This window comes from Canis lupus, chromosome 37 (assembly GCF_011100685.1).
Source record: "Canis lupus familiaris isolate Mischka breed German Shepherd chromosome 37, alternate assembly UU_Cfam_GSD_1.0, whole genome shotgun sequence".
In the NCBI taxonomy this organism is placed as follows: Eukaryota; Metazoa; Chordata; class Mammalia; order Carnivora; family Canidae; genus Canis; species Canis lupus.
Window position 1 is genome coordinate 19,260,894 of NC_049258.1, and position 27,336 is coordinate 19,288,229.

General features: G+C 33.0%; 1 protein-coding gene across 5 annotated transcripts in view; it reads right to left on the minus strand.

Annotated features, from left to right (window-relative positions):
• The window catches only part of ERBB4 (erb-b2 receptor tyrosine kinase 4), a 1,108,406-nt gene that overhangs the window by 370,036 nt on the left and 711,034 nt on the right, over positions 1-27,336 (minus strand). For all 5 annotated transcript variants that reach the window (XM_038585650.1, XM_038585649.1, XM_038585647.1 and 2 more), the window contains one exon: positions 1,387-1,521. In XM_038585650.1, coding sequence (XP_038441578.1) covers positions 1,387-1,521 — 135 coding nt within the window. The remainder of the gene's footprint in view (positions 1-1,386; positions 1,522-27,336) is intronic.

Here is a 27,336-nt window from a genome sequence, read left to right on the forward strand (position 1 = left end):
GTAAGGCTTCCCTTTGGCTTCTGTTTTGGGCTTCATTCTTGCCTGGTCTCATTCATGCATTATAGGCTGGTTGCTCTAATAAGCTAAGTCAGTAGGCCTTTCCTCTTATGCAATCATTATGCTTTGCCTCCCCCCGTCCAAATATAAAATGTACCATAATATGGGCAGACTGAAAATGGGAGCCATTTCTGAAGCACATCATTTGTCTTGTTAGTGTGAACAGATTCGATTTTTTATTAAGATGTAATTTTACAAGGTAGGCAACTTGAACGCTATAAAGACGAAATCTCATACAAATTTCTGCTCAAAGGTGACAAGAAAATTATGTTACTCTACTTTAAAAAAATTTAGCCATTTATTAAAAACACAGCTGTCAGTTTGGATCAAACATATTCATATTTCCCCATTATATTATTAGGACCATCATGAAATTTAATAATTGTCCCTTGGAGTTTGATTTCTACAAAAGTGTCATAACACAATCAGTACTATTGCAAATAATTATTGAACTGTGTGAAGATAGTTATGATTTCAGGCGGGAAATACATAATAATAGACGAGAAATATAAAACCCAGGTTAATATTTGATAAGGATTCTGTTCTCATACAAATGGCAGTAGTTATAAATGTGAGGACCACATAGCCTGCTTTATGAAAATGAAACAGATTCCAGGCAGAATAATTTCTAAGATTTTAATGATATAGTTCAAATATTACTTGCTTATCATTTAATCATATTAAACACTGAACCTGATAAATCCTCTGTGATCGAAACAATACACTTTAAGAATGGGAAATTGGTAGTTTATTAGGCTAATGACTAGAGCCAGAATGTAACATATCTCTCCTATGAAATCTGTAATTCTCTATGTATAGTGTTTGGAATGGTATAAAGTATTACCATGAAGGCTTCAGGGGCAAATGGAGGCTTAGGAATTTTAAAAGGTTAACCAGTTTGTTTGTTTGTTTTAATTTAAAATATTATAGGGAATAAGATGGTTTATTTTTGTCCTATCACATTTTTCTCAGTGGTACATGGGTCACAGAGAATTGAAGCAGTAGTTAGATACCAGCTTTAAGTTTATGGACAATGGGCACATGTTTAAACATTCAGATATTGTAATGCTTAGACATTAGAAAAATAGTAAAATATTTAATATTTAGCAAAAGAAATCAGTTAAGAAAATGAGAACTTATAAAAGGAAAGCTATCATTTCCAAAAGAGAGTTAATCAGAAGTAAAAGATTATTGTTATATATAACCAAAATATTTCAATGGATGCATCAAAATTCAAAATATTATTAATACAATGATAAACTTAAGCTGTTTGTATTCACAAGAAGTAGAAGAACATTTTGAGACATTAAAAAAGATAATGTTACTCACATCCTGAGCTACCATTTGTTGATACCAGAGTCAAGTTGGAAGGCCATGGATTCCGAACAATATCTTGCCAATGAATTGTGTCTGTGTAACAGAGAAATTTGTTCTGGTCTACATATACTCCACCATTAAGGATTTCTGTATTAAAACAAACAGAGATTTCTTGTCATTTTTTTTGTTGATGAAAAGGTAGTCAGTAAAAATGATTTATTCCTAAACTATTTTCATTGTTACATTGGAGTTACATTGTTAATAGCCACGACATTTTTTAAAATATCAGTTACTGAGTCATATAAATTGATTGCAGAAATTGGAAAAGATTGAAAAATACAAAGGAAAACAACCATTCATAATATAATACATAATATAATACATAATATAAATACTCAGAAAAACACTCTTCACATTTTGGTATAGATGTGTCTATTTAATTGTAATTAATATTATTCTACATTATTTCTAATGAGACTATGCTATGCCAGAGTATAAATTACATGATATTTATTTAACCAATTTCCTTTTATTGGTACATTTAATTTGTTTATCTCTCTTAAGAAAAATTCTTTGTCAACGTAACATTGACTGAAGTCAATAGGAATTAAAACAAAATGAAAGCTAAAATTAATGTTTCAATTACAAAAAAAATGTTCTTTGATCCACTCAAATGGAGTCAATAGAATTGTCAATGATTCTTTAAGAACAACACTAAGCAAGACATAATAAAAACCTTATGGTTCAATGGAACAGTGGCAGGACCACGGGATAAAATGCACCAAAGCCATTTTTTACTTGATTCTTTATTCCACATTGACCTTGATCAGCTAACTTGTTTCCCCTGAACAATGGCTAATCTTACATGTAAATTCTTTCAGATTGCTTTAAATTATCCAGAAAAAAAAAAAAGTAGATATTCCCTCTGAAAATACTGGTTTTGAAAATACTATTCTTTCTACTTGCAGAAATTGGTTAGAAATACACATAGTATCTTCCTGCTTAATAACTACCACATTTTCCCTTCTATCCAATGCAAAAACAAGAGAAATTATATTTCAGTCCATAAAACATTGTTACAAGTAACAAAAAATAGTTAACAATAATTTATATAGATAGGGGATGATTTTTCTCATATAAGAAACCCACAGGAGGTAGTGGTGTCCACAGTACCCACATCTGTTTTGCGTTGATTTTATTCATTTCAGGCACAAGAAAGTTGATATATCTAAAAGCATCTGTCTGAATTCAAGGAAAGATGAAAACAGAAGAGCAAGCAAGAGACATCCTCCTACTGAGACTCTGACTTTCTATTTGGGAAGAGATGTTCTCCCCAAGAATTATTTCTGCATTTTATTGGCCAAAATGATATCCCACGAGCATTCCTACTACAAGAGAAGCTAAGTGGACATACTGCTATTTGGACAAAACCTAAACAAGCAGGATTGTTAGTGAGGAAGAGGAAGAACATGAATAATGGGAAGGCAACTATTCTATTTCCCATGGTGGCCTTGAAAAAAATATCTCTTTCTTGTGTAGTGTCTCAAGCTCAACTTTTAAGAGTCACTTTAAACCAAGGAGGGAGATAAAAGAATGAAAGGGACCATAAGAGGAGTATTCGTGGAAGTGACATAGGTGGGCACATCTCAAATGCCTTATTGCATTGTATGTATAAAATACATCAGATAAATTTTAACATCGCAGAGCACATTTAAAATCACTCCTGTTCTCACCATCAATCCTTTCACAGACTATTGGTTACATTTTCTCAGGGAGAAAAAAAAAAAAAGAAACAAAAAAGAATTAGATCATCTTTCTATTTCTAAAACCTAGTTCATTATTTTTCATGACCTAACCATGCAATCTTCATCAAAGCAGAAGGGAGGTATAAGACGTAAGAAAGATTGTGAAAATGGATTTCTACATTAATGTTTGGCATCAAAGTTTCTATCTATGAAATGTGACGATCTGATACTAATAGCTTTCTCATGAGACATTAGGTGATGCTCTTCTGCTCTAGGAATAATTCTTCATTAGGTGGCAAGAAAGGAGATTTTGACTGCTATCCAGGAAATGAAGGTTATTTTTCAGTCTACATTTGGAAAAGCTCTACTTTAAAAAAAATGTTAAGGGAAAATATAACAGCTCAAATATTGTAGAAAGAGTGTATTTTTCAGGATTCACATAATAATTCAAATAGTTCATGTTGAAAGAACACAGTATCCATCTCCACTTCCTATCTAAAAATATTCAAATGGAATCAGATTATATTATACTGAATAATAATCTCATCAAATCCCTTCAACAAATATTAATCTACTACCAATGTTGACATTTGTTTCTCAGAAATATTCTGTTCAAGAGCTTGGTTTATACTTGGAAAAGGATTTAGAAAAGAGACAGTAATAATTCAAATATAATCTTAAATGTTAAAATTTCAAACTAAGACTACAATCATGATCAGTTTGGATAACACCCTAAATTCAAAACCCAGCATCTGCTAGCAATTCTGGTCAGGAAGATTTATAAACTTAATGATGGATTTATAAAGCACATTTTGTCTATTTATGCATGTGTGTATTTTTCCTGAAAATAGTCTTTTCCCTTATGTTTGGCTTAGGCTGTATTGTGTTGGTGAATGTCAAAACACTACAATCAGAAAATGCATTTTATTGACATTTATAGGAGAGTTTTAATGTATACTTTATCTTAAATTTTCTTTTGATCAGTTTGGTTACTTAAATATAGTTCAGGGAATGTTAATATTGTATTTATTCATTAGTATAGTTCATATTGATTTCATAACTTTATGCAAATTTTTTTTTTTGAGAGAGAGTGCACAGCAGGGGGTGGGGGGTGGTTAGGGAGGCAGAGGGAGGCAGAGGGAGAGAGAGAGAAAATTCTAAACAGGCTCCATGCCCAGTGCAGAGCAACGTGGGACTTAATCTCAGGATCCTAAGATCATGATCTAAATAGAAACCAAGAGTTGGATGCCTACCTGAGCCACCCAGATGTCCCTATACAAATAACTAAACATTAATTTAATATGCTTTTGTGTTGAAATATTTAGATTTATTTCTGAACTAAGAAAAGTCTAGGGAAATATACCAACCTGTAAGAAAGTTGTTACAGACACAGATTATTTACTGGACAAAAGGGATCTCTAATGTTTTTGACTATAAAGTAGTAGCTGCATTTTTAGTTTAGAAAGAAGAACAAGAAAAAAATAAATAAAAAAAGAAAGAAGAACAAGGATTAGAAAAAGAGAAATGTTTGGTAAGATATTTATCCAAGAAGATACCAGGAAAATGACTAGTCATACTTTAGATCTATCTTTGTCAACAACCAAGAACAGCAGTGTTGTCACAAATTCTATTAAAGACTTATTGGAGGGTACCATCTGTGTTACACCAACAGAGCTTCCCTTCCATGAGAATGAAATAAAGTGATTAATAATTAAATTTTCAAACCATAACAAAAAATGATTTCTAATTCTAAGTAATATAGAAAATGAACACAAATGTAAATGGCATTCGAATAAAGATGCACAAAGCCTGGAAAAGTGAAAAGACTGAAAAGACTTATATAATAAGTAAATGATCTTAGGGTAGTCCCGTCCATTGTATTTCACTTCCACTGTAGGAAATATATCAGAGAAAATTAAGAGAAACACAAATAGAGTCTTGGTTATCGTAATAATTGGTAGAAAAAAAAAATACTGCTATGGGGAACCCTGGGTGGCTCAGCTGTTTGGTGCCTGCCTTTGGCCCAGAGCTTGGAGTCCTGGGATCGAGTCCCACATTGGGCTCCCTGCCCAGAGCCTGCTACTCCTCTGCCTGTGTCTCTGACTCTCTCTCTCTCTGTGTATCTCATGAATAAATAAATAAAATCTAAAATAAAGAAAAAATACTATGAATTTTATATTATATAAAAATATTTCCAGTAAGTTCATAAAACAGAACTACATCTTTTTAATAAATGTCACATTTAAATATAGTAAGACATATGAAGTATGATATTCTATGAAAAAAAGTATTTAATTATTTAAAAAGTCTCCAAACACTTAAACAGATTTGTGTATCAAACACTTCCTACTAGACTAATGCATGCAAGTCAAGTAAAAAATTATGAATCTTTTTGTATGTAGAGTAAGTAAATTGTAATCCACACTACTCTCCCATATGTTGAATTTAACATACACAGCACAATTTATAACTGAAATATTAGATTAAACTCTATGAAGGCAAGGAATATTTTTCAGTTCTGTATCTATCAAACTTGAAGCAATCAACAAATATTTGTTAAATCAAACTTAAAACACAAAAGTAACATGGAATTTGCCACGAACATTGATCAATTAACTTCTGTTATAGCTCTTAATTTTAAATTATATTCTGACCAAATCAAAGTAAAAATGAAAGTTATCTTTTTCCTTAAACACTTTATAGGTTATCTGAACTGGCTGTACATTTAACTATGTCAGAGGTCATTTTTGTTTTAGTTAAAACTATATCTCCAGTTATGTAAGGCAGAAGCCAGATACATAATAAATATTTGCACATGAAGTCAAATATAATAGCTTGATTATAGAAAAACATATTTGAGTAGATCAATAAATACATATATCTTGAGTATAGGAAAAAATTTAAAAATTAATTTTGAGGTAGAGTTTTTATAAGCTGAAAGATAAATAGCTTTTATTACATAGAATGCTTATAATTGATAGTGTACAAAATTACTGCAAGCAGTGTGTTGGGTATTTATAAGTCACATTTAGACATTTTCATTGGTATCCCTCAACCTATCTTGTACATCAAATTCAATTATTACATATCAAGTAAATAATGATGATTTTGAGCTATCCTGGACAAACATCAAACTTCCTCATGCAAATTATTTAGCATATGTCACACAAGGTTTAAGAGCATGTTTTTATATTGAATTGTAAATCTACCTCATATTACTCCTTAAATTATTTTCTAGAAAGGTATAAAGTGCCAATATGGCATTTTAAAGAGGACATAAAGTACTTGTGTCTTAGCCTTCCAATCCACAAAAATTGTCCATTTGACCATTTCTTCTCTTGATTTCCCATTTGCATCAGTCTAATGAAGAAGGAAATGTTTGTGTTATTTAAATAAGTTCTTTTGCAGTCTTCATTTCTTTTCAAATGCTAGTTATTATAGTGAATTGGGGGATGAGTGACCATTAAGAGAATCATTGACATTTTGCAAATACATTCTCTCAAAAGAAAATGTGATAAAATACTGAATCATGGCTTACCTGGAATGAAATAGCCTAATTGAGATATAGCATCCCTGCTGAAAATACAGCTTAATATGACCTCCTTACATTGTTTAAGTAAGTTGACAAAATTGCTTTGACCCCATATACAATTTGTTTTTTCTTTTTTTCCCATATACAATTTGTAACTATTTCATAAATCAGATTGAATGTCTTTCTTTCCTTTTTTATTTTTTATTTTTTTTACAAAATAAAGATTATAATTTTAAATGCAGTTAGCCATATTCCACTATGGTCTATATAATTGGTATCAAGAGCAAACAAACAGTAAACATCCTACTCACAAAGCTACCAAAGATAATATAAGAAAATAAACAAGAATGAAATATTTAACCTCAATCCCTGCTTAATATATCTAAATGTGTTGTTTTGCATTGGGCACATCTACAGGTCAACCTTAGAGTTAAAATAATAATATAACTAAATAAAGATTAGTTAATCATATAACTAAATAAAGATTACTACAGTCTAACTACTGTAGTAATGTCTGAATAATCCAGATATCAGACTAATATTGCCTATCCAAGCCAAAGGTCACAATCAAGAAGTTAGAATCCAAGGTAGCTAAAGCCCATTTTCAAGATGAAGCTACAGCATGCAGTCACTGGATTTTCCAGACATAAAGCAATACATCTTTCTTACTGTCATCACCTTAAGCCACAGAAGTCTGTTGGCAGATAATGATACAAAAGTAATATAGCTCACATCATCTACCTGTGATACTTAATACATCATTCCTGGAATGGACTTGGTCCAGAGATTCCTGTATCTTTCCCAAACCCAGACCTTTCAGCCGGGAGCACAATGAATTGCTGCTACCCCACTGGGTCAGCCCTCAAGGTTCATTATTAATAAGCTGCGACTCTAAAGGCTAATGAGAACCGGGTGCTTGAGGAGACAATGGCTCATTCATCATCAATCAAGCTTTGAAGTTTTTATACAGATGATTTAAGGAGAGTTGAAGTGTGCAAAATTGAAATGTCACATTTGTATTGGGAGTGAGGAGAGGGTGATAATGTAAATGAGTGATGTAACCTTCTGTATTTCAGCTCAATGATTAGAGTCAAAAGCTCATGGATGTAGATACTGAATGAATGCTATGAAGTAACAGTGGGCAGTTTTTTGATCCAAGTAGGCAATTTCAAGAAGAAATGATTAGATTCACTGGCTGGAAATCAGCTTAAAATAGAAAATAGTAGCAAAAATATCTTGATTTCAATTGAATAGAGCTCAGTAATGCATTCCACAATGTTCCAGTGTACAGTTCTTAGCTTTCATTATGTTTCATCTTGAGTCTTAACTCTGAGAAGTCTACTATGACCATCTAGTTTTTAGAGGTTAACTGCCTCTAACTCCCATAAGGGTGATTGTCTGAACTACACACCTGACAGAGCAAATACTACCCTACCTTCTTTATCCTTTTGTGTACTTATCTCCCCTATTATAGGTCTCTAGAAGATAAGAGCCACAACATACATCTTTCTGTGACCCGAGTGTCAAAAAAATGTCAAGTACCTAGTAGAAATTCAAATGTTTTTGATAATTATAATGACAATAACAACATCATGAGTACATGACTGACATCTGTAAGAAAGTTATTAGTTGCTGAACTGATAGGGTATGTAAATCATATTTCCTCCTCAGGTACTAATATTCACATTATAAATCACATAAAATATTGAATAAAATTAGTGCAATCTTGATATATTAATTCTTCCTCTCTATTAGGGAAGTAGTAATCCATTTAAACTCATTGATATTCTCTGGAAGATTTTAAAAATAGATTTTGTCTTGTAACTGTCTTTGAATTATGAATACTGAGTTTTCTTTTCAAATTGTTCTCTAACCTCATTGCAGAATTCTGTATACTTGTCAATATGTTTAATATTTACCCCTATTAATTTCTCCCAAACTTTTACTCCGTGTTTCCTTATTTCAGTTAACAGCAGAATAACATGCTATAAAGTCAAGTAGACTCCAAACTTGAGATTTACTATTAATTCATTCACTTCTATATATAATCAGTCTGATATCCTAAATAAAATTTCTCACAATGTCTCTTAATTTATTCCATTCTTTTTACACCCAGTGCTATCCCTTAATTCAGGTTCCGTCATCTCATACCAGATTCAACTTTTAGCTTTTAGCTCACCCTCCCCACAAATTCATCTTGCACACTAAAGTCATAATAAATTCTATACTATAGGAAGATAGATACATATACTATATAAGTAAGAAGCTGGTTAAGTAAGATAGACATATGTTATAGTAGCATATGGTACTATATGAGTGGGTAGATAGATGATGGATTGATCTACCACTCTTGAGGCTTTGAGTGCAAAGGCAATAGTGCTGAACCTAGGTAACTGGGTAAAACTAAGTTCAAAATCAAGTTTTCTGCTTGTAAGCTGTGTGACCTTGTAGACCTTTATGAAGCTCAGTTTGCTCAACTCTCTAATAGAAATATTGTACTCACAGTATTGGTCACACAGTTGTCGATTATACTACACTTTATACTTAGTAATTACTTAAAGAGTTGTTTACTCATTGGTATAAACAAGATTTATGCTATTTTCTACGTATTCATATATAAACTTTGCATTACTTAGTATTAGATTAGATAATATTCTAAAGAAGATAGAAATTATCAATTAATTAATTAATTAATTATAGAAGTCTGGCTTGGTGATTCAAAGCTATTATGGAAAATCCACAGTCATCAGGGGCCCGGACTTCATTTCATCTTGTTGCTGTACCATCTTTAAAGCAAGAGGAATTTCTACCTGGTAACTTCCGTGCAAATGACGAAGGAAAGTATGTTGTCTCTTAACAAAGGTCCGTGCAAACAGCCAATAAACAAAGACTGATTTGCTACTTTCCTTGTGCCTAGTTGTTGGTATTCATGGGTGGTCACATGATTAGCTCAACTTCATATGCTACTGAAAAGCTAGTCAGTGGTAATGGATATTGGTAGACAACCATACTAATTCAAAAGAAACCTCTTTAATCTTCTGGATACTTACAAAACATAAATCTTGTGACTTCAACAAATACAGTTTTTTTTAGCTTTTTCACTGAAGCATAATATATATATATATATCATATGCAATGCAGTTTTACAAACTGAACACACTTAGGTAGCCAGTACCCAGATCAAGAAATAGAACATCCCGTCATCACAGAAGCTTTACTTAAGCTTTCTTCTTCACATCACTCCCTCAAGGAACCTTTATCCTGAGTTTGAACAAAATCACTTTTAGCTATTTTTGTATTTTAAATAAATGGAATGATATCATACACATTCTTTCTTTTCTGGCTCCCTTTTGCTTGACACTATGTTTATAAAATTCATCCACATTGTTCATCTTCATTGCTATATGGTATTGAATATTTTATTTGTCCATGCTACACTAATGGGCATTTGAGTACCTTCCACATTCGGGCTATTACAAATAATGCTCATATTAACATCCTAGACTATGACTTTTGGTAAGTATATGTACACATTTATATTGCATACATACCTAGAAATGAAATTGCTGGACCATAGTGATGGTTCATCATAGTGATGATTCGTTTTTCAAAGTGCTTTTTACCAATTTATATTCCCATCAGCAGTATGTGAGCAATCTACTTGCTTCTCAGCCTTGTCAACCCTTATTCCTTTTTTTTTTCTTATTTTATGGCAGATATTCTCATTGGTATGATACTGTATCACTGTAATTTGTACTTCCCCAATGATTAATAATGTTTAGTCTCTTAAATATTATTTTTAAATATGGTTTTCATAGGCAAGAGGCATATTGTTTACTTGAGGAAGGGTCTTCCAATGTGTGAAACACAAAACACTGTGGAAAATTTGATCTCTATTTGAGGTTATTAGTAAACGCCTCAGTAAATTAATGTACCTGATGTTACCCTCCTAACTTTTTTTGTGTGGGGGAATCTGATTCAATGTTTTGAAAATAATACTTTAAAATATATTGGAAAATATATTTAAAATTTATCAACGATTATATAAACAAAGAGCAAAGTATGAGTTCTGAACGATGGATGCAAAATGCACAAATGAATATTTCTCTGATAAAATGAACATGGTTAAAGGCATATAAAGAGAAAGAATGAAAAATTAATAATTTTTTATTATTAAAATAGAACACTCCTTACATAAAGATCAGATATTTTTATTCCTCTACCTACTAGAGAGCCCTCATTACAGACAACAATCCTCTTAAACAACTGCTCTAAGTTTCCAGAAAATGTAATAGCTTCAGTAGAACAAATCAGTAGAGTTCAACATTTTCATTACCAATAAGGGGAAAAGTCATATTAGTACCCAGAAATGATTTGTCTCTTTTATTTATAGGCTTTAATACAATAAGCCTGAGATATACTGCAAGGTCACTTTCAAATATCTCACCTACAATATTAGTTTGTATAGTTTTAATAACTCTTCTCACAATGTGTGATTTCCTCACTACTTCTTTAGAGTATTTCAGAAAAGTATGATTTGTCCTGATGACAGTAATAATAAATAATATTACTATATATGTTTGTTGCTGGCAAGCTAAGGCTTGCAAATAAAAGATAAAGCAAGAGAAAGAAGAATGACTTAATCTTTTAAAATAATTATATTATTTCAAACATCACAATTTTTAAAAGGCTATATAACAATCTTAAAAATAACAAATACATAGTTTTGGGGGTCTGAATGTCCTTGAGAAAATGTCTATTTGTTATAGTGATATTAAAAATAATAAAATAAGAAAGTAAATAAGTTATATAATAAGAATGCACAGAATCTGGTACTATTATACTTTAAAAACCCACAATTAGTTCCAAGTTAAGTCGATTTTTTTAAATAGAGTTTTAATCTGGAGAAAATTAGCAATAAAAGATTGAATAGGAGTATCACTATTTTATAAAGCATTGGCTTTACAATCTGAATCAATAAATACTATGGCAAAATAGAGAAATAGCTTAGGAGTTACATTAGTTTGAATAAAGTTTTAAGTTAGTGTACATTTCTTTTTTTTTTAAGATTTTATTTATTTACTTATGAGAGGCACAGAGAGAGAAAGAAACAGAGACACAGGCAGAGGGAGAAGCAGGCTCCATGCCGGGAGCCCGACAGGGGACTCAATGCTGGGTCTCCAGGATCACGCCCTGGGCTGAAGGCAGACGCTAACCGCTGAGCCACCCGGGCTGCCCAAGTTAGTTTACATTTCAAAAATAGTATTCATTACTGCATACTACATACATACATACATTTTACATTTATCAAATCTTAAACTGTTTTTTACATATTTATGCTTACAGTGTTTGTGTATCTATATCCATGAAACCACCACTCAGATAAACACACAGAAAATTTATCACTCCAGAAATTTCTCCTTACTCCTTCTCAATCGAGTCCTGAAAAGCCACTATTTTTTTTTTTTTTTTTAATTTACGATAGTCACAGAGAGAGAGAGAGAGAGAGAGAGGCAGAGACACAGGCAGAGGGAGAAGCAGGCTCCATGCACCGGGAGCCTGACATGGGCCTTGATCCCGGGTCTCCAGGATCGCGCCCTGGGCCAAAGGCAGGTGCTAAACCGCTGCGCCACCCAGGGATCCCTAAAAGCCACTATTCTGACACCTATCACTTTATATTAGTTTTGCCTTTGTATTAAGTGTATACAAGTGGAATCATACAGTAGGTATTTTTCCTGTATTCTTTTATTCAAAACAATGTTTTGAGATTAATTTATGCTGTTGCCTGCACTAATAATTTGTTTTTATGGTCTACTCTTCCATTATATGGATTTATTTATAATTAGTTAATATTTTAAGGACGACTTTGCTATTTTTACCTGTATTTCAGAGGAAGTAAAGTTTCTTTTCTACTATCTCTAAAATAGGAACAATAATATTAAGTTTGCTGATTTACATTGAGTATTGCAATTATGTATATAAAGCACCTGGTACATACCAGGCACTCAAAAAATGGTAGCTATTTCGAATTGTTATTAATGTAATCCAGGAGCCTCCTTTATCCTAAGCATTTAAAAACATGTGTACATTGGTTGAAGCATGGCTCTTTGGGAGGCAAGAAGACCAAATGAAAACTTATGGGATTCACATGAAATCTTGATAAGGCTGGTACATAGCATACGATTTTATAGGTAGGTATATTGAGCAAAACATATTATTACATGTACTTCCAGATTTGGTTAATACAAAATGGAGATATCTGTATTTCATGAAGCAGAATTGTTCTTGAAAACAAGAGCATAAATGCTGTTAACTACAATTTCTCCCACACAGTAATCCTGGATATCTGAGTTAACCCTTTGAGTCATTTCTTGTCATATCTGTAACTACGTTCTGTGAGAACATTTAGAGCTGTTAGATTTTCCTCTGTTCAGTTCAGGAGGCTGCATAGTTCACAGGTCCCAATGTCCCCACTGGGAATTTCCAGGTGACCTTTCGATCATTTACCATTACCTGCCACTGTGCATCAAAAAAATAAGGGTAAATTCCAAAAGACCGGGACAAGTAGGCTGAGCTCTCCTCTTGCATTTCAAGAGTCTGGCATTTTTACTGCAGCAGGATGAATTAATTAGGAAACAAAGCACTATTAAACACATCTCTGGAGCTCAGAGTTGAGCTGGGAGGTGGGACTGCTCCACACTTTTGTTTAAATTTATTAAGTTTTTAAAATAAAATCAATAAAATGCATAATAAAAATTAGATGTGTAACAAGCATTACTATAATAATACTGCTGGTTAATATAAGAAAAGGAAGGCTATTACTCCTGAATAAAGACAAGATGTAATCAAATACTGCATTTGCTCAGAGATTTTAAGAATTAAAGCTATTTAAAATATCTGAAGAAAAAACTTATTAAAATTTCTTCAGAAAGTATTTGCCATTTCTAATGAATCATTATATATTTAAAAATATTTATTTATTTGACAGATAAAAAGAGAGCAAGCACAAGCAGGGGGAGCAGCAGAGGGACAGAGAGAAGCAGGCACCTTGCTGAGCAGGGAGCCCGATGTGGGGCTCCTTTCCAGGAACCTGGGATCATGACCTGGGCCAAAGGAAGACGCTTAACAGACTGAGCCATCCAGGAGCTCTGAATCATTATATTCTATGGCTCCCAGAATTGCCACTTTCATTCTTCCCCATTGTAAAATTTATTTTCATATCATGACATTCTATGTCATAAGAAAACAGGATCTATTATGTCCTGGTACGTTTCTGTAACCTTATTATCATGTCTTCTAAATTAAGATGCACTCTTATTTTAGAATGCCTCCACTTTTCCAGGTCAATAAACATGATTTAAAAATTATTTCAGGTATTTGCCTGCTTTTTGAGGCTGGATGTGAAGAAATGACTCAAGTGCCAATACGTCTAACAACATCAGATGAGTCAGTCAACTCCAGGTGCCAACATTCAAGAAGAGAAGACTAATGGGATATAAATTCTGCACCAGCTATGGAGTGAAACTGGGTAACTGTGACTCCACCACAGATAATCCTTGCAGCTTCAGTCACATCACTTATTCTCCCCAAGCCTCAGTCCTTTATCTATAAAATAGATATTAACAGTATGAAAGAGATATTAATCATACCTCTCTCTCAGGGTAACTGTAAGGAGAAAAACAGTTCATAGATGTAAATGCTCACCACAGTATTTGTTATAGAACAAATGTTCAATTGGTATATTATTATTATTATTATTATTATTATTATTATTAGGAAAATAAGAAAACTTCTCTGGTAAGCAAACGTTTTCTATCCTGCTTAACAATCTTTTCTGCTCCCTCTTATAAATACACTTCTGAGAGAGCTAAAGCTGGGGAAAGATTATTAGGCAAAATTAGAATACATAGATTTGCATTTGGTTTTTAAAATATTTATTTCATTAAAAAATTATTTTCAACTTACACGAGTTTCAAATGCCCTTTTAATAGTATATTATCCATAAAATTATATAACATCCTTAAATTCAGGGTTTTCTTTTTTCTGGGTGGATTTCCTGCACCCCAGTGGAATGACAAGTAAGATACAGAATGATTAAGCAAGGTGCCAAATGCCTCATACATAGGGGTCAAGCCAGGATTCAAATGCTTGTGTAGCAGGCTCCAGAGCCCATGGTTAACCACCTCACTCCAGTGCCTTTTGGTAAATGCTGCCATTATTTGAACATCTTTAAAATGCAGTATTTCTCTTAATCCTTACAGAAGTCCTATGAGGTAATTATGACTAGTCTTACTCTACAGATGAGAAAACTGAAGTTTAGAGAGGTAAATAACTGGTAAGAGTTCTGGAGAACTATGATTCCAACTCATTAACTGCTGAATTGAGATCCCACTCTTAAACTTTTTATCCTTTTATAATAAAAGGAAAAGTTGAGAAGTTTAAAGGAAAAAAAAAAGTTTAAATAGAGATGAGGTACAACTCTAAATTATATAATCTACTTCTAAGTATAATTAAGAACTCGGAATAATTTCCCTGAAGTCCTTTTTGAAAATATTTTATTGAGTTGAAAGGTAAAATTATGCTTTTAGGGTATCTTTTCTACATGAAAAATTGTGCACTGAAAAAAAAATTCTTGGCTCTGTTAGATGTTTGGATTATATCCCAACCTCATCATAGGAGGTACATTCCTTTTGCCTCTGTCAAAAGTAGACACAGGGGAAAAAGCAGCATAATAAAACTTCATGAATTCAACCTACTTAAGGAAAAGCCCTTCAATTCAGTAAAAAAAAAAAAAAAAAAAAACTAAATTAAAGAAAAGAAAAGAAGGCAACTTAATTATTTTCAAGTACTATGGGGACTTTATCTATGCTTAGTCCTTGGAAGCTGTGCTTTAATGAATAGGGCACAATGATTTTTTATTACCTTATCCCAAATCATAGCCTGAGTAGAATCTGCCTCTATGTGCTTTGCAACTGCATTTCTGAAAATATGAAAATGTATAGTTTAAATGTGTAGGGCATTTGGTTCTCTTAACCAAATCTGCAATGTCTTTATAATGTTTTTTTCCTATTGTTGTTGAACAATCAATACAAAGAGATCAAAAGAACAAAACATTCATATTAGAGAAGTCAGATCAACGAAAGTTTATTTTAACATTAACCTTAATATCCTGATAATTTTAAAGGCAAATGAACTAAGGCTCATATGGTAGAAAGGTAAGGAATTCAAAATTGAAACATATGGTTAGTGTACCTTTATCACAATAACTGCTCTGCAGGTAAACTTAATTGAATTACATTGTATACCACTCAATAGTACAAGAAGATTGAAGTATCTTCTTAAGGCATAAATTTTAAAAATAATCCTTTTTTATTTGAAATAATTAAATTTATCCATCTTTAGATTTATCAGATGACTTTTATTTAAAACAGTTGAAAAGAAAAAATAGTGGAAAAGGAGAAAGGTGATTTTACTTGGGAGTTTGGGATATTATATCAATTGCATTTACATTAATATTATAAATGTGTCAAGAAAACAAGAATATAAAATATTGTTATTGAAAGAGGTTTTTTTAAGATTTATTTGTTTTAGAGAGAGAAAGCCAGTGAGTTGGGGGGAGTGGCAGAAAGAGAGGGAGAAGGAGAGAATCTCAAGCAGATATTGTGCTTTAGAGCTCAATCCCAGGACCCTGAGATCATGACCTGAGCTAAAATCAGGAGTCACACGCTCAACTGAGGCACCCCTACATGGAAGAACTTTTATTCTACCTCTAACAAAAGGATATGTTCAAATTTAATTACTTAATTATCTTTCAAAGTATAAACCCTTTAACTAAAATTTTCTCAAATGTAAAGCTAGAATGAGAGACAATATTTTTATAAATTGTATGAAACTAAATATTTAATTGAGAATTCAAAAAGATTTAAACTAGATAATTTAATACGACCTCACTAAAGAGAATATTTCATAGATAATCTTGTATGCATTCATATTCTATGCCTAATTTACTTTTGTAGGATGTGTTTACAGAGCTATTTCATATTTGAAAGAATTTTACATAGAAAATTAAGCTCCAGTGATAATCTCTATTTAAAGCTACCTGGCTTGAGATGCAAGTGGAAAAAAAGTAAAGACTAACCAGACTAACTAACCACTAAAATGTGAAATATAAGTGGAGATGTTGGTAGGGTTACCACTCAGTGCCCACAGTTCTACTTTCACCATATACATCTTTTCTTATCACTAAACAACAACACAAAAGGAAGTATTTACTAAAAAACTGTAATATTTTGAGAACTGTTTTTAACAATTTTCTTAGTGGTCCTGTTCCTGTAGTCTCATTTTACTTCAGAGCTCAGAACAATTAGATGATAACATCTGGCAAGTATTATTCTAAACTAGATGATAACATAATTATTTTAAAACTGTGTTTGTATTGAAATTTTTTTTAAAGTGATAATTTATACCTTAAGGTACATTTTTAAAATAAAAAATATTTAAAAATATTGTATCTTTTATAATTATGTAATACTTTATTCTTTATTTTCTTTGCAGCTTCAAGAGTTATAATCTAAATTGCAACTGAAGGAAGTTTAAGCTAGCTGATATGCACCTAGCTATTTCCATGCTTCAAAGCCTGCAGAACCATCTGCTTGTTGGCAGGTGTAATTAATTAGCTAAGTAGAAAAGATGCTCCCTTTTAGAATCAATAGGAGGAAAGGAGGGAGAACTCTATGAAAACCCAATCCTGGGCAGACCCATCGGCTGGGTGCCTCTGGGCAAATTTCCGATGCTGAAAACTCATTGAATTTAATGGTTCTTAATTTCACAAGATTTCTAATTACAGCTAGGATAATAAGATGTGATCCAAAAGTTAAAAAAAAAAAAAAAGTTGGCATATTTTCAAGGAAAATCCTTCCACACAATGTAGATATTCTAAAGTGGAGAAGTTCACTTATTTATACATTTTATCCATTTATTCACTCAACTTCGTTAACAGGCAATTTTGGATCTATTCAGCTGACAGGTGGCAAATGCATATTAATAATAGAAAAATGTAAAACGTTAAATTTTTTATGTAAACCAACATTTCTTTTCAGAAGTAGGGAGAAGTCAATTCAAAATATATCATTAGTCATTGAATAGATTAAAAAAAGACTATTTCTCAGAAATAAGTGGGCAAAAATATTGTCAAAAACAAAGATCAAAAACTTCTTATACTTTTATTTATATAGCTTATATTGCTAAACAGTCTAGACAATAATGGATTCTACAACGCCTCCTCTTTTAAATGTGCTAATTGGCAAGAACAAAATGCTGACTTAAATTCAAAGATCTCCTAGGGGTTGGCCTTAAAAGCTTAAGGTGAGGGAGGTTTCAGGAACATAGAATGGGTTGGAAGCATGGCAAACTGGGGAGCACTTTTATAGCTAAAAGAAGCAGTGACTGCCAGCTTCAGAGGAGTGTTATCAAGAGACAATGTGACTCCAGGGTTGCCAGAGCTCAGTTTTGTTCTTAGGGGCCCAAATCCAGAATTTGTTTGGTAGTGCCCCACTTTTTAAACATTCTCTATGCAAAGCAAAGCTGTCGGTCAGCTATGATCTATGACCAGCAATTTACTGCATCTAGTTAATTAATAAATCCAGGGATTCCACAATAATTACCCAGGATTTACATCAATAACCATGTTGAGATAGGATCTCATTGATCACGTCTTATCAGTTCCTCTACCTTCTAACAGAGAATGGAAAGGGAAGGCGAGGCAGTTCTATAACTCACGAAAAAAGAAAGAAAAGTGCAAAAGTCCCTGTAGTTATGTGAAGAATGGAAGTCTAGAATGCAATGAATTCTATTCCTCCTCTTCATTTTTATTGATCCCCATTTGTTGTCATGGAGGTGGAATAAACCTGTGGCTGTATTATGAGTTAGAATGTGTGCTGCTGAAATATCACCACAGGACATCACACTCCCACCACTGAAATTTAAAAATCACATTTGAAGGCTTTTATGTCATCTGGAAGGGGAAAATAGATTAGCAAGGACTTGTTTATCGCATTAATTTAACAGCACAAATAAAATTAAAGACTAAAGGATCCTGGAAAGTTAAATTATAATTTAGATAAAGGGGGAAAAAATAGAAAAAAAAAATTATAGTCAAGAATATAATCCCAGACTTTGTTGGTCCTGAATCAGTAAGGTGGGGATACATACTTGATCCTTGGAGAGGTGGAAAGGAGGAAAGAAAAGTTTCGACCTATATATTTCATAATTCTGAATGAGATTCTGATAAAAAATATTGATTATCGATTTCCATATAATATTCCCTTTTTATTTGAGAAGAAAGATCCTACTACCACTGAAATCAACAGGCCAAAAAATTTCCAAAGAAGCCAATCAATTAATCAGTTTCAAAAGAAAGAAATCTCAAGAACTGACATTAGACCAGTAGGATGATTTCAGCCAGGAGCAAGCTGCAGGCAAAGTTTTAGCTGCTCACTGTTTTTACTTCTGCTCCCCCAAAATGCCAGGGTTACCTGAAGACTTCTAAGAACCACACACTGATTTCTTCTCTATACTTAGGACACAGGAATTTTAGGAGATTTGGATCCTTTCCCCTAGGTCTATATTTTAGTGTTTTGTTTTGTTTTAATGTTGTAGCCTGCCTCCCATGTCCATTTTGAAGGGATTTGGTTCTGCCTCAACTCTTCATCTCTAATAGTGAATGCTCTCTCTACCTCTGAGCAGAAAGTAAAGTTATTTCAATAGGATTCTGCTCAACCTCTATCTGCCATAGATCTGTAATCTTTAAACATATATATTTTCCTCCCATGTCTGACTTCAGAGAAAAGTTTCTCTGTACAGAGAACAGAGAACAAAGGAGGAGAACAAAAATCTGTCTAATGAAATACCTGAGGTTAACAATAGTTTCAGGAAGAGTTTAATGGAGAAAACAGAGTGCTTAAGGCCAGAGAAAGAAAATTGAGACTATGGGGATAGACAAATATAAAGTAAGGAGAGAAATATTTATTTAAAATACTTTGCCAACATTTATTATTTATACTAATCTGTCCTTGGTCTTTCAAGAGATGGGTGGCCCCTTCTCCAAACTCTTGGCTAGAGAGCTGCACTGTGTCTCCTTGTTCACTCTCTTGTCACTAACCAATTAATTTATCACAGCCCATCAGCGTTATCTTTTCAAAACCGAAATATAATCTTTACAACATTAAAGATCAGGGATCCCTGGGTGGCGCAGCGGTTTAGCGCCTGCCTTTGGCCCAGGGCGCGATCCTGGAGACCTGGGATCGAATCCCACGTTGGGCTCCTGGTGCATGGAGCCTGTTTCTCCCTCTGCCTGTGTCTCTGCCTCTCTCTTTCTCTCCATGTGGCTATCATAAATAAATAAATAAACTTATAAAAAAAAAAAAACATTAAAGATCAAGATTTTTTAATGGTTAAACCAACATCAAATAAACCATAAGCCAGAAAGTAATGGTGACTTCAACAATACATATTGTTAATATCCAGATCATTTGGGGTAAAATCTTTGGGAAAAAAAAATAAATCCTGTAAGAAGACCTAGTAAATTTACCCTTCATCTTTTCTATTATCCCTTCTTCTCATTTTTTGGAGGGAGGGCAATGTACATGAAGATATTCTTCAAGATAATAAGGGAGAAAGCAACAGAGTAGAAGACATATGATATAGAAAGTAAAGTACCAGGACAAGGCAGACCTAGAGATCTAACACAGACTGATGAAATAAAATTGAAGGTTCAAGGAGACTGATCTTTAGAGAGAAAGGGGACTGATAAAATGCATTATATTATCAAGTATTTGGTAACAGACTATAATAAAAACGAATTGTACAAGGACACAGAAGCCAAGCAAAAACATCAGGACAAACAAAAAACTGCACAAAATAATAAATACAATTACAGTATTTTTTTTTTGTCTCTGCCACAAATGATCTTTCAAAAATTAAAATAACTTGGAAAAAAATAAAATAACATGGATACTCTATATTGATTTTCAACTCTTAGACAAAAAGATATAGTATCTTTTACAGTTAAAGAACAAAATTGTCAAGGTCGATGACATAGTCTGCTCGATTAGTAATGTCTAAGATTGATGAAACAAGAAAAATAATATTCAAGACATACATTGATAACTATCAGAAGAAGTGAACTAGACATTAGGTAATGCAGGAGGTTGTTGCTTTTAACCATGTGAATATATAATTTCTTTTTAAATTGAGGTATACCTGACATAAAATTAATATATATATAATAAATATATTATAATATTATATAATATATAATATAATAAATATAATGAGAACTGAATAGTTCTCAGATGGTTGAGCCACAGACTCTTCATTTCAGCTCAGGTCATGATCTCAGGGTCATGAGATTGAGCCCCATATTGGGCACTGTCCTCAGTGGAGGGCCTGCTTGAGATTCTTTCTTTCCCTCTCCTTCTGACCCCCCTCTACTTATGCTCTCTTTCTCTAGAATAAATTTAAAAATCTTTTAAAAATAATATAATACAGCTGAGATTCTTAATTTCAGCTATACAACATATGATTTGCTATTTGTGTATATTGTCAAATGACCACCACAACAATGTGGTGGTTAACATCTAGACACAATACATAGCTACAACATTCTTTTTTCTTGCGATGAGAACTTTTAAGATCTATTGTTTTAGTAATTATTAAATATGCAATAGAGTATTAATACCTATTGTCACCATTCTGTACATTACATCCCCATGACTTATTTATTTCATAATTGGAAGTTTGTACCTTGTAACCCTCTACTCTTTTACCCACTCCTACCTCTGGCAACCACCAATCTGTTCTCTGTATTTATGAGCTTGGTTTTTGTTTGTTTAGTTTAGCTTTTTTGTTTTGTATTTTTAGATTCCACATATAAGTGAGAGCGTATGGAATTTGCCTTTCTCTGTCTGACTTATTTCATATAGCATAATGCCCTAGAGGTCCATCCATGTTGTTGTAAATGGCAAAACTTTATTCCTTTTTATGGCTGATGATTTTCCACTGAATATATATTCCCAATGTTCTGTATCCATTCATCTACTGATGTAACTTAGGTTGTTTCTATATCTTGGCTATTGTAAGTAATGATGCAAAGAGCATGGGATGCATATATTGGCTCTGTAGTACTGTCTCTATTCCAAAACTGTCAAATCCAAGTCATATAGAAGTTAATTGACTTAGTATTTCACGAAGGGACAGTGAAGTAGTCTCCTTAATTCCTCTGAGAAACCCTGCCACTTGAGTCTCCCAATTTTTAAAAAATCTGACACATTTAAAAATACTAATTTTAAAACTAGTCTCAAAATTATTCTGTTAATAAGCCTCAAGAACAATTGGTCACTCTCTTTTCATCAAAGAATTGGCCAAAAATCATATAAATTAATTTTTTTAAAGATTATTTATTTATTTATTCATGAGAGACAGAGAGAGAGAGAGGCAGAGACACAGGCAGAGACACAGGCAGAGACACAAGCAGAGGGAGAGGCAGGCTTCATGCAGGGAGCCCAACGCGGGACTCAATCTCGGGACTCCAGGATCATGCCCTGGGCCGAAGGCAGGTGCTAAACTGCTGAGCCACCCAGGGATCCCCATAAATCAATATTTTTAAGAGTATTTTACATAAATATAAAAAAAATTGTAAAATATCTAGTACTATGGACTAATTAAGAAATGTGAAAAAAATAAATGTGGGAGAGATATATGCTAAATACTATGCAGCAACATAAACATACTTTGAAAGAGTTTTAAAATATGGGAATGACTTTATGAATACATGAGCAAAAAAATAAAGAATACAGAAATGTAAATGCAGTTTGAGTGCGATTTGTTTAAAATACATTTTAGGCATATACATCCATAATACATACATGTAATACTGGAACAAAATACCCTACTTGTCATCTGGATGAGGTTAGGAAAACTCTTAGCTTCAGTGTAGTCATCAGAAAACATATATAATATTCCTCATAGAGCTGCATAAGGATAAATGAGATGATGTTTATGAGGATATCATAATTGCTGCTAAACAGTGAGATGTGTGTATGTATATGTGTAATTGCTAGAAGTATACTAATATGTCACATATAATTACATCATCTATATATACAGAGGCAGAATACTCATGCAAAGATGTTAAAATTAAACCTTAAAAATTATAGGAAATTACACAGAAAATTAGTAGAATAATATAGAGGTATTAATATGAAATTCTTAAAAGAGAAAGCAATGCACTTATCTGGTGAATCACAATCTTTGAGCTGAATGTCTGTGTTTCATTTGAGAAATGAATAAAGCAATCTGAAAGTTTCTCAATAATGTTCCAGCATTATTGTGTCAGACTACAAAGGCAGGCAGTAGGTTCCAGAGCCTACGGTCCATAGTCACTGTCATCTGACTTTATTCAATTGCATATTCATACTCATGAATACATAAGTCAAACTGTGACTAAACACACCATAGGAAGCATGGTCACACATTTGATTTCCAGGGCCAGTTGATACCGGTTTGCTCCCCCCCAGAGTAATTATAAATAGTGCCTCTTTTTCCTCTTACCATAAATTGTATGGCGATCATATTCATTTAAAAAGTATAAAATATTCTCTCTATGCATGGTTTGCACAGGTGGAGAAGTCAAGGTCAAAGTTTAAGACTTTTTAAATTTCAATAAAAGAAAATTTCTGGCAAAGAAAAGCAACTTTTTAAAAAGTTATTGTGGCAATCAAATAGAATAATAGCAGTGCGTCCAACTATATTTGACATATAACTTGAAAAATATAGTGTTAAAATTATGAAAATATTTTTACAATACAAAATGTATTTTTCATAAATGTAACTTTCCCATAGAAAGAAAAGTGTTTGAGTTTCCTCAGGTGTTATGTTTTCTTGTTCTGCCAAAAAAATTTCAGCAGTTTGAGAAGATCAAGAAAGTAAGGTAGAAAGCAATCTATCAAATTTCTAGAGATTGTCAAAAATGTTAAGAAATAATACCAAAACAAAAAGAACTGTTTCCCTTCAGGAATTTCAACTTTACAAACATTCCTTTTTCAAGAGACTCCATTATTATGACAAATTTTATTAAAAAAAATGTTTAATTCATTGCAAATAGCATACAACTAAAGTTCTGTATTTTGCTTATGGTGTAAAATGCTATAAAAATCTAAAACTTCAGGGATCCCTGGGTGGCGCAGCGGTTTAGCGCCTGCCTTTGGCCCAGGGCGCGATCCTGGAGACCTGGGATCGAATCCCACGTCGGGCTCCCGGTGCATGGAGCCTGCTTCTCCCTCTGCCTGTGTCTCTGACTCTCTCTCTCTCTCTCTGTGTGTGACTATCATAAATAAATAAAAAATAAAAAAAAAAAGTTTAAAAAAAAAAAATCTAAAACTTCTACTTAACTCTTAATAAAATACTCAGTTATGACATACATATATTTTAATGTGTATTATGTGTGACAAAATGTTGACATGTTTCGAAAAATTAAAAAAAAGTATTTTTAAACAGTTATCAAACGTGTCTGTGATACTGAAAGAAAACTGTACAGTTCATTAATTTTGAATAAAATAGTTATGCTACTATTTTATAATAGTACTCAACTATTACCAACAATGAGCACCACTACCCATAAAACACACAGTACTCTCTTGAAATAGTCAAGACGCGAATTCACAGAAAAAAACTCTTGTGATCAGTACTTAATACTTACTTCCCCTATTTGTAGAAACACTGTCAGTAGTTAGCAAGTAATGGAGCTGGAAACACTATGCTCCCAGAGGTACTATTTTCTAGATGAGACGCAAAATTCCAGACTTGACCGTAAGTGGTCATTAAAAGTCCCAAGGTACCTTTCAGGGAAAGTAGCAGTATTTGCCTCAATGTCCTGGCTTGATTCCAACTAACTAATTACACTCAGCCTGACTGGATAATTGTAGATTGTTTCAATGTGAGAGTGCAATTTCCTTGTTTGGTTATATAGTGCCTGGATCTTTCTTTGAAAAGTCCACCTCACAAAGTTACAGGGGGAATTATTATTGCTGATCATCTCTTTTAAACAAACATGAAGACCTAGGTCTGCCTAGCATTTATCTCAAAGACTTAAAATATGGCTCTGAAACTGACATTATGGGTATTCCCAAAAATTTTAGGAAAGACCTAAGTAAGACATGGGGAAACTCAGTTTGGAGCTCCAATAGGGTAGATACCTTCTTGTCAAAGGGGTAGTGGGGATGTTGACAAGGTAGGTCAGTTTAATACATTTAGCGAATCTCTCTTGGGTATAGTTGCAATATATCTGATCATTATTCTACCAAATAGCAAATAGCAAATGCACACACACACACACAGACACACACACACACAACACACATACCATGCTAAAAAAAGTTTTATTTTTCAGGACAAACTCTCAGCAGATATGATAAATTTACTCTTTATCTTCTGATGCTGTGACAGAGATTGCAATCTGTCTCCTCAAAATACTCTCTCTTTCTTCTACAGTAATGGAGATTTACTGGCCATATACTTAACAATAAGGACTACATTCCTCAGTGTTCCTTGAAGCTAAATGTAGCCACATGACCAAGTCCTGACCACTGTAATGATATAGGCAGAAGCAAGGTGTGCTAAATCTGGATTTTGTCTCTTTAATTTTCCCCTTTCTCTCTTCCTCAAGAGCCCACGATTGAGAGCCATTTTCAATTATACATATGAAAGCATCATCAAAGGGGTTGTTAGTGCCACAAGAAGGAAAACATCCCCCAAATTATGTAAATGTATATCTGCTATAGGATCTTGTAGGCTAAATGTCTTTAGGTTGTTATATAAGAAAGAAAAAAAAATCTACCTTGTTAAAGCTATTATTGTTAACATGGTTCATTACTTCTTAGTTGAGTCTGTATTTTAACTAACGAAGATGATTTTATACATTCTTCTTTTATCTCTTCCCAGTTTTGTCATTAAATAATGTTTTATAATAGCTTTTTTTGCTTTGTAAACATCTTTGTATCTCAACCAAACAAGAATTGAAATCTTGATAAGTATATAATATTTTAGGATAAGCCAAGTATTCTGTTTAGCACTTTATTCACATTTATTCATTGAATTCAATGTGGATAAGACCTAAAATAGGGTACCCTAAAATACAGGGGAGGGTCATCTTTAGTGAAGCAATCTTCATACACCGGAAGATGTCTCAAATGAGTTTTGAGTTACTAGTATTTGTTGCTTAGATGGATGTGGTAATAGGGGCAGAAAGGTATTCCAATACAAGAAAATACCAATTAACAATGGTCCCCAAATGATAAAAAGCTTATCTAGTTTTTTAAAAACTACCCAGAAGTAGGCATGAAATAAAGACCATCTCTCATTTAATAAAGGATAACATGTGTGACTTAAAAATAATGAGAATTCAGGCATTTGTTCTGGAATAAGTACACTAAAACTAAATTATATATTTACATTACCTTGAATATCTAACTACTTGTGAAAAGAAACATGAATATATCTTTAAATATTAATTCCACAGGCCTGTACTGAGGAAAAATTATGTTAAGAATGATGTGCTTCATTCTCTTATAGGTGAGTGAAGAATAGCCATTAAGAGAATAAAAGAAGTGGAGAATACAGTTCTTGTCTTCAACTGAAAAAAATTCCAAATGTTTATAACATGTCTGCATTTTTAAAAACATTTTATTTATTTATATGACAGAGAGAGACAGAGAGAGCACAAGCAGGGGGAGTGGCAGGCTCCTCACACTGAGCGGGTAAATGGGGAGCCCAAGGTGGAACTTGATCCCAGGACCCTAGGATCATGACTTGAGCTGAAGGCAGATGCTTAACAGACTGAGCCACTCAGGCACCCCTAAAATATTTGCTTTAAAATAAATAAGTGAGGGATCCCTGGGTGGCGCAGCGGTTTAGCGCCTGCCTTTGGCCCAGGGCGCGATCCTGGAGACCCGGGATTGAATCCCACGTCGGGCTTCCGGTGCATGGAGCCTGCTTCTCCCTCTGCCTATGTCTCTGCCTCTCTGTGTGTGTGTGTGTGAGACTATCATAAATAAATAAAAAAATAAAAAATAAATAAAATAAATGAGAAAGTTTTAAATTTCTAAAGGTTATTTTTATAATACTATTTCCTCAATTTTCCATCAAGTTAGAAAGTAACAAACCTAACCTTCAGTATTATTTATTTCTAGATGTTACAATATAAAATGAATCCAAATGGTATGACTTGTCCCTTGCCTAAAATCTTCTTAAAGCATTATTTACCTGTGGTCCAGAATAAATGCATGATTATTTAGAAATGTTTTTATTTTCATTTAGTTATTGAATTCTCAATTCAATTTGGGAAAGAAACATTTAACGATTACTGTGTGGTAGACTTTGTGCTAAAGCCTAGATATATAGAAATTAATAGGCATGGTCTTTGAGCCCAAGGAAAAGATTATCCAAATAAAGAGGAAGACATAAAGATGACTGACCATAGGATAAGGCCCATTCTATAATGAAGATATTTACAAACTGAATGGAAAAACAAACAAACAAAAAGAAACTATGGAATCTGCCAGGGGGAATTAGGGAATTAGTTTGAAACTTATAGAATGAGCAGGCATTCATCAGGGAAATACAAATCAAAAC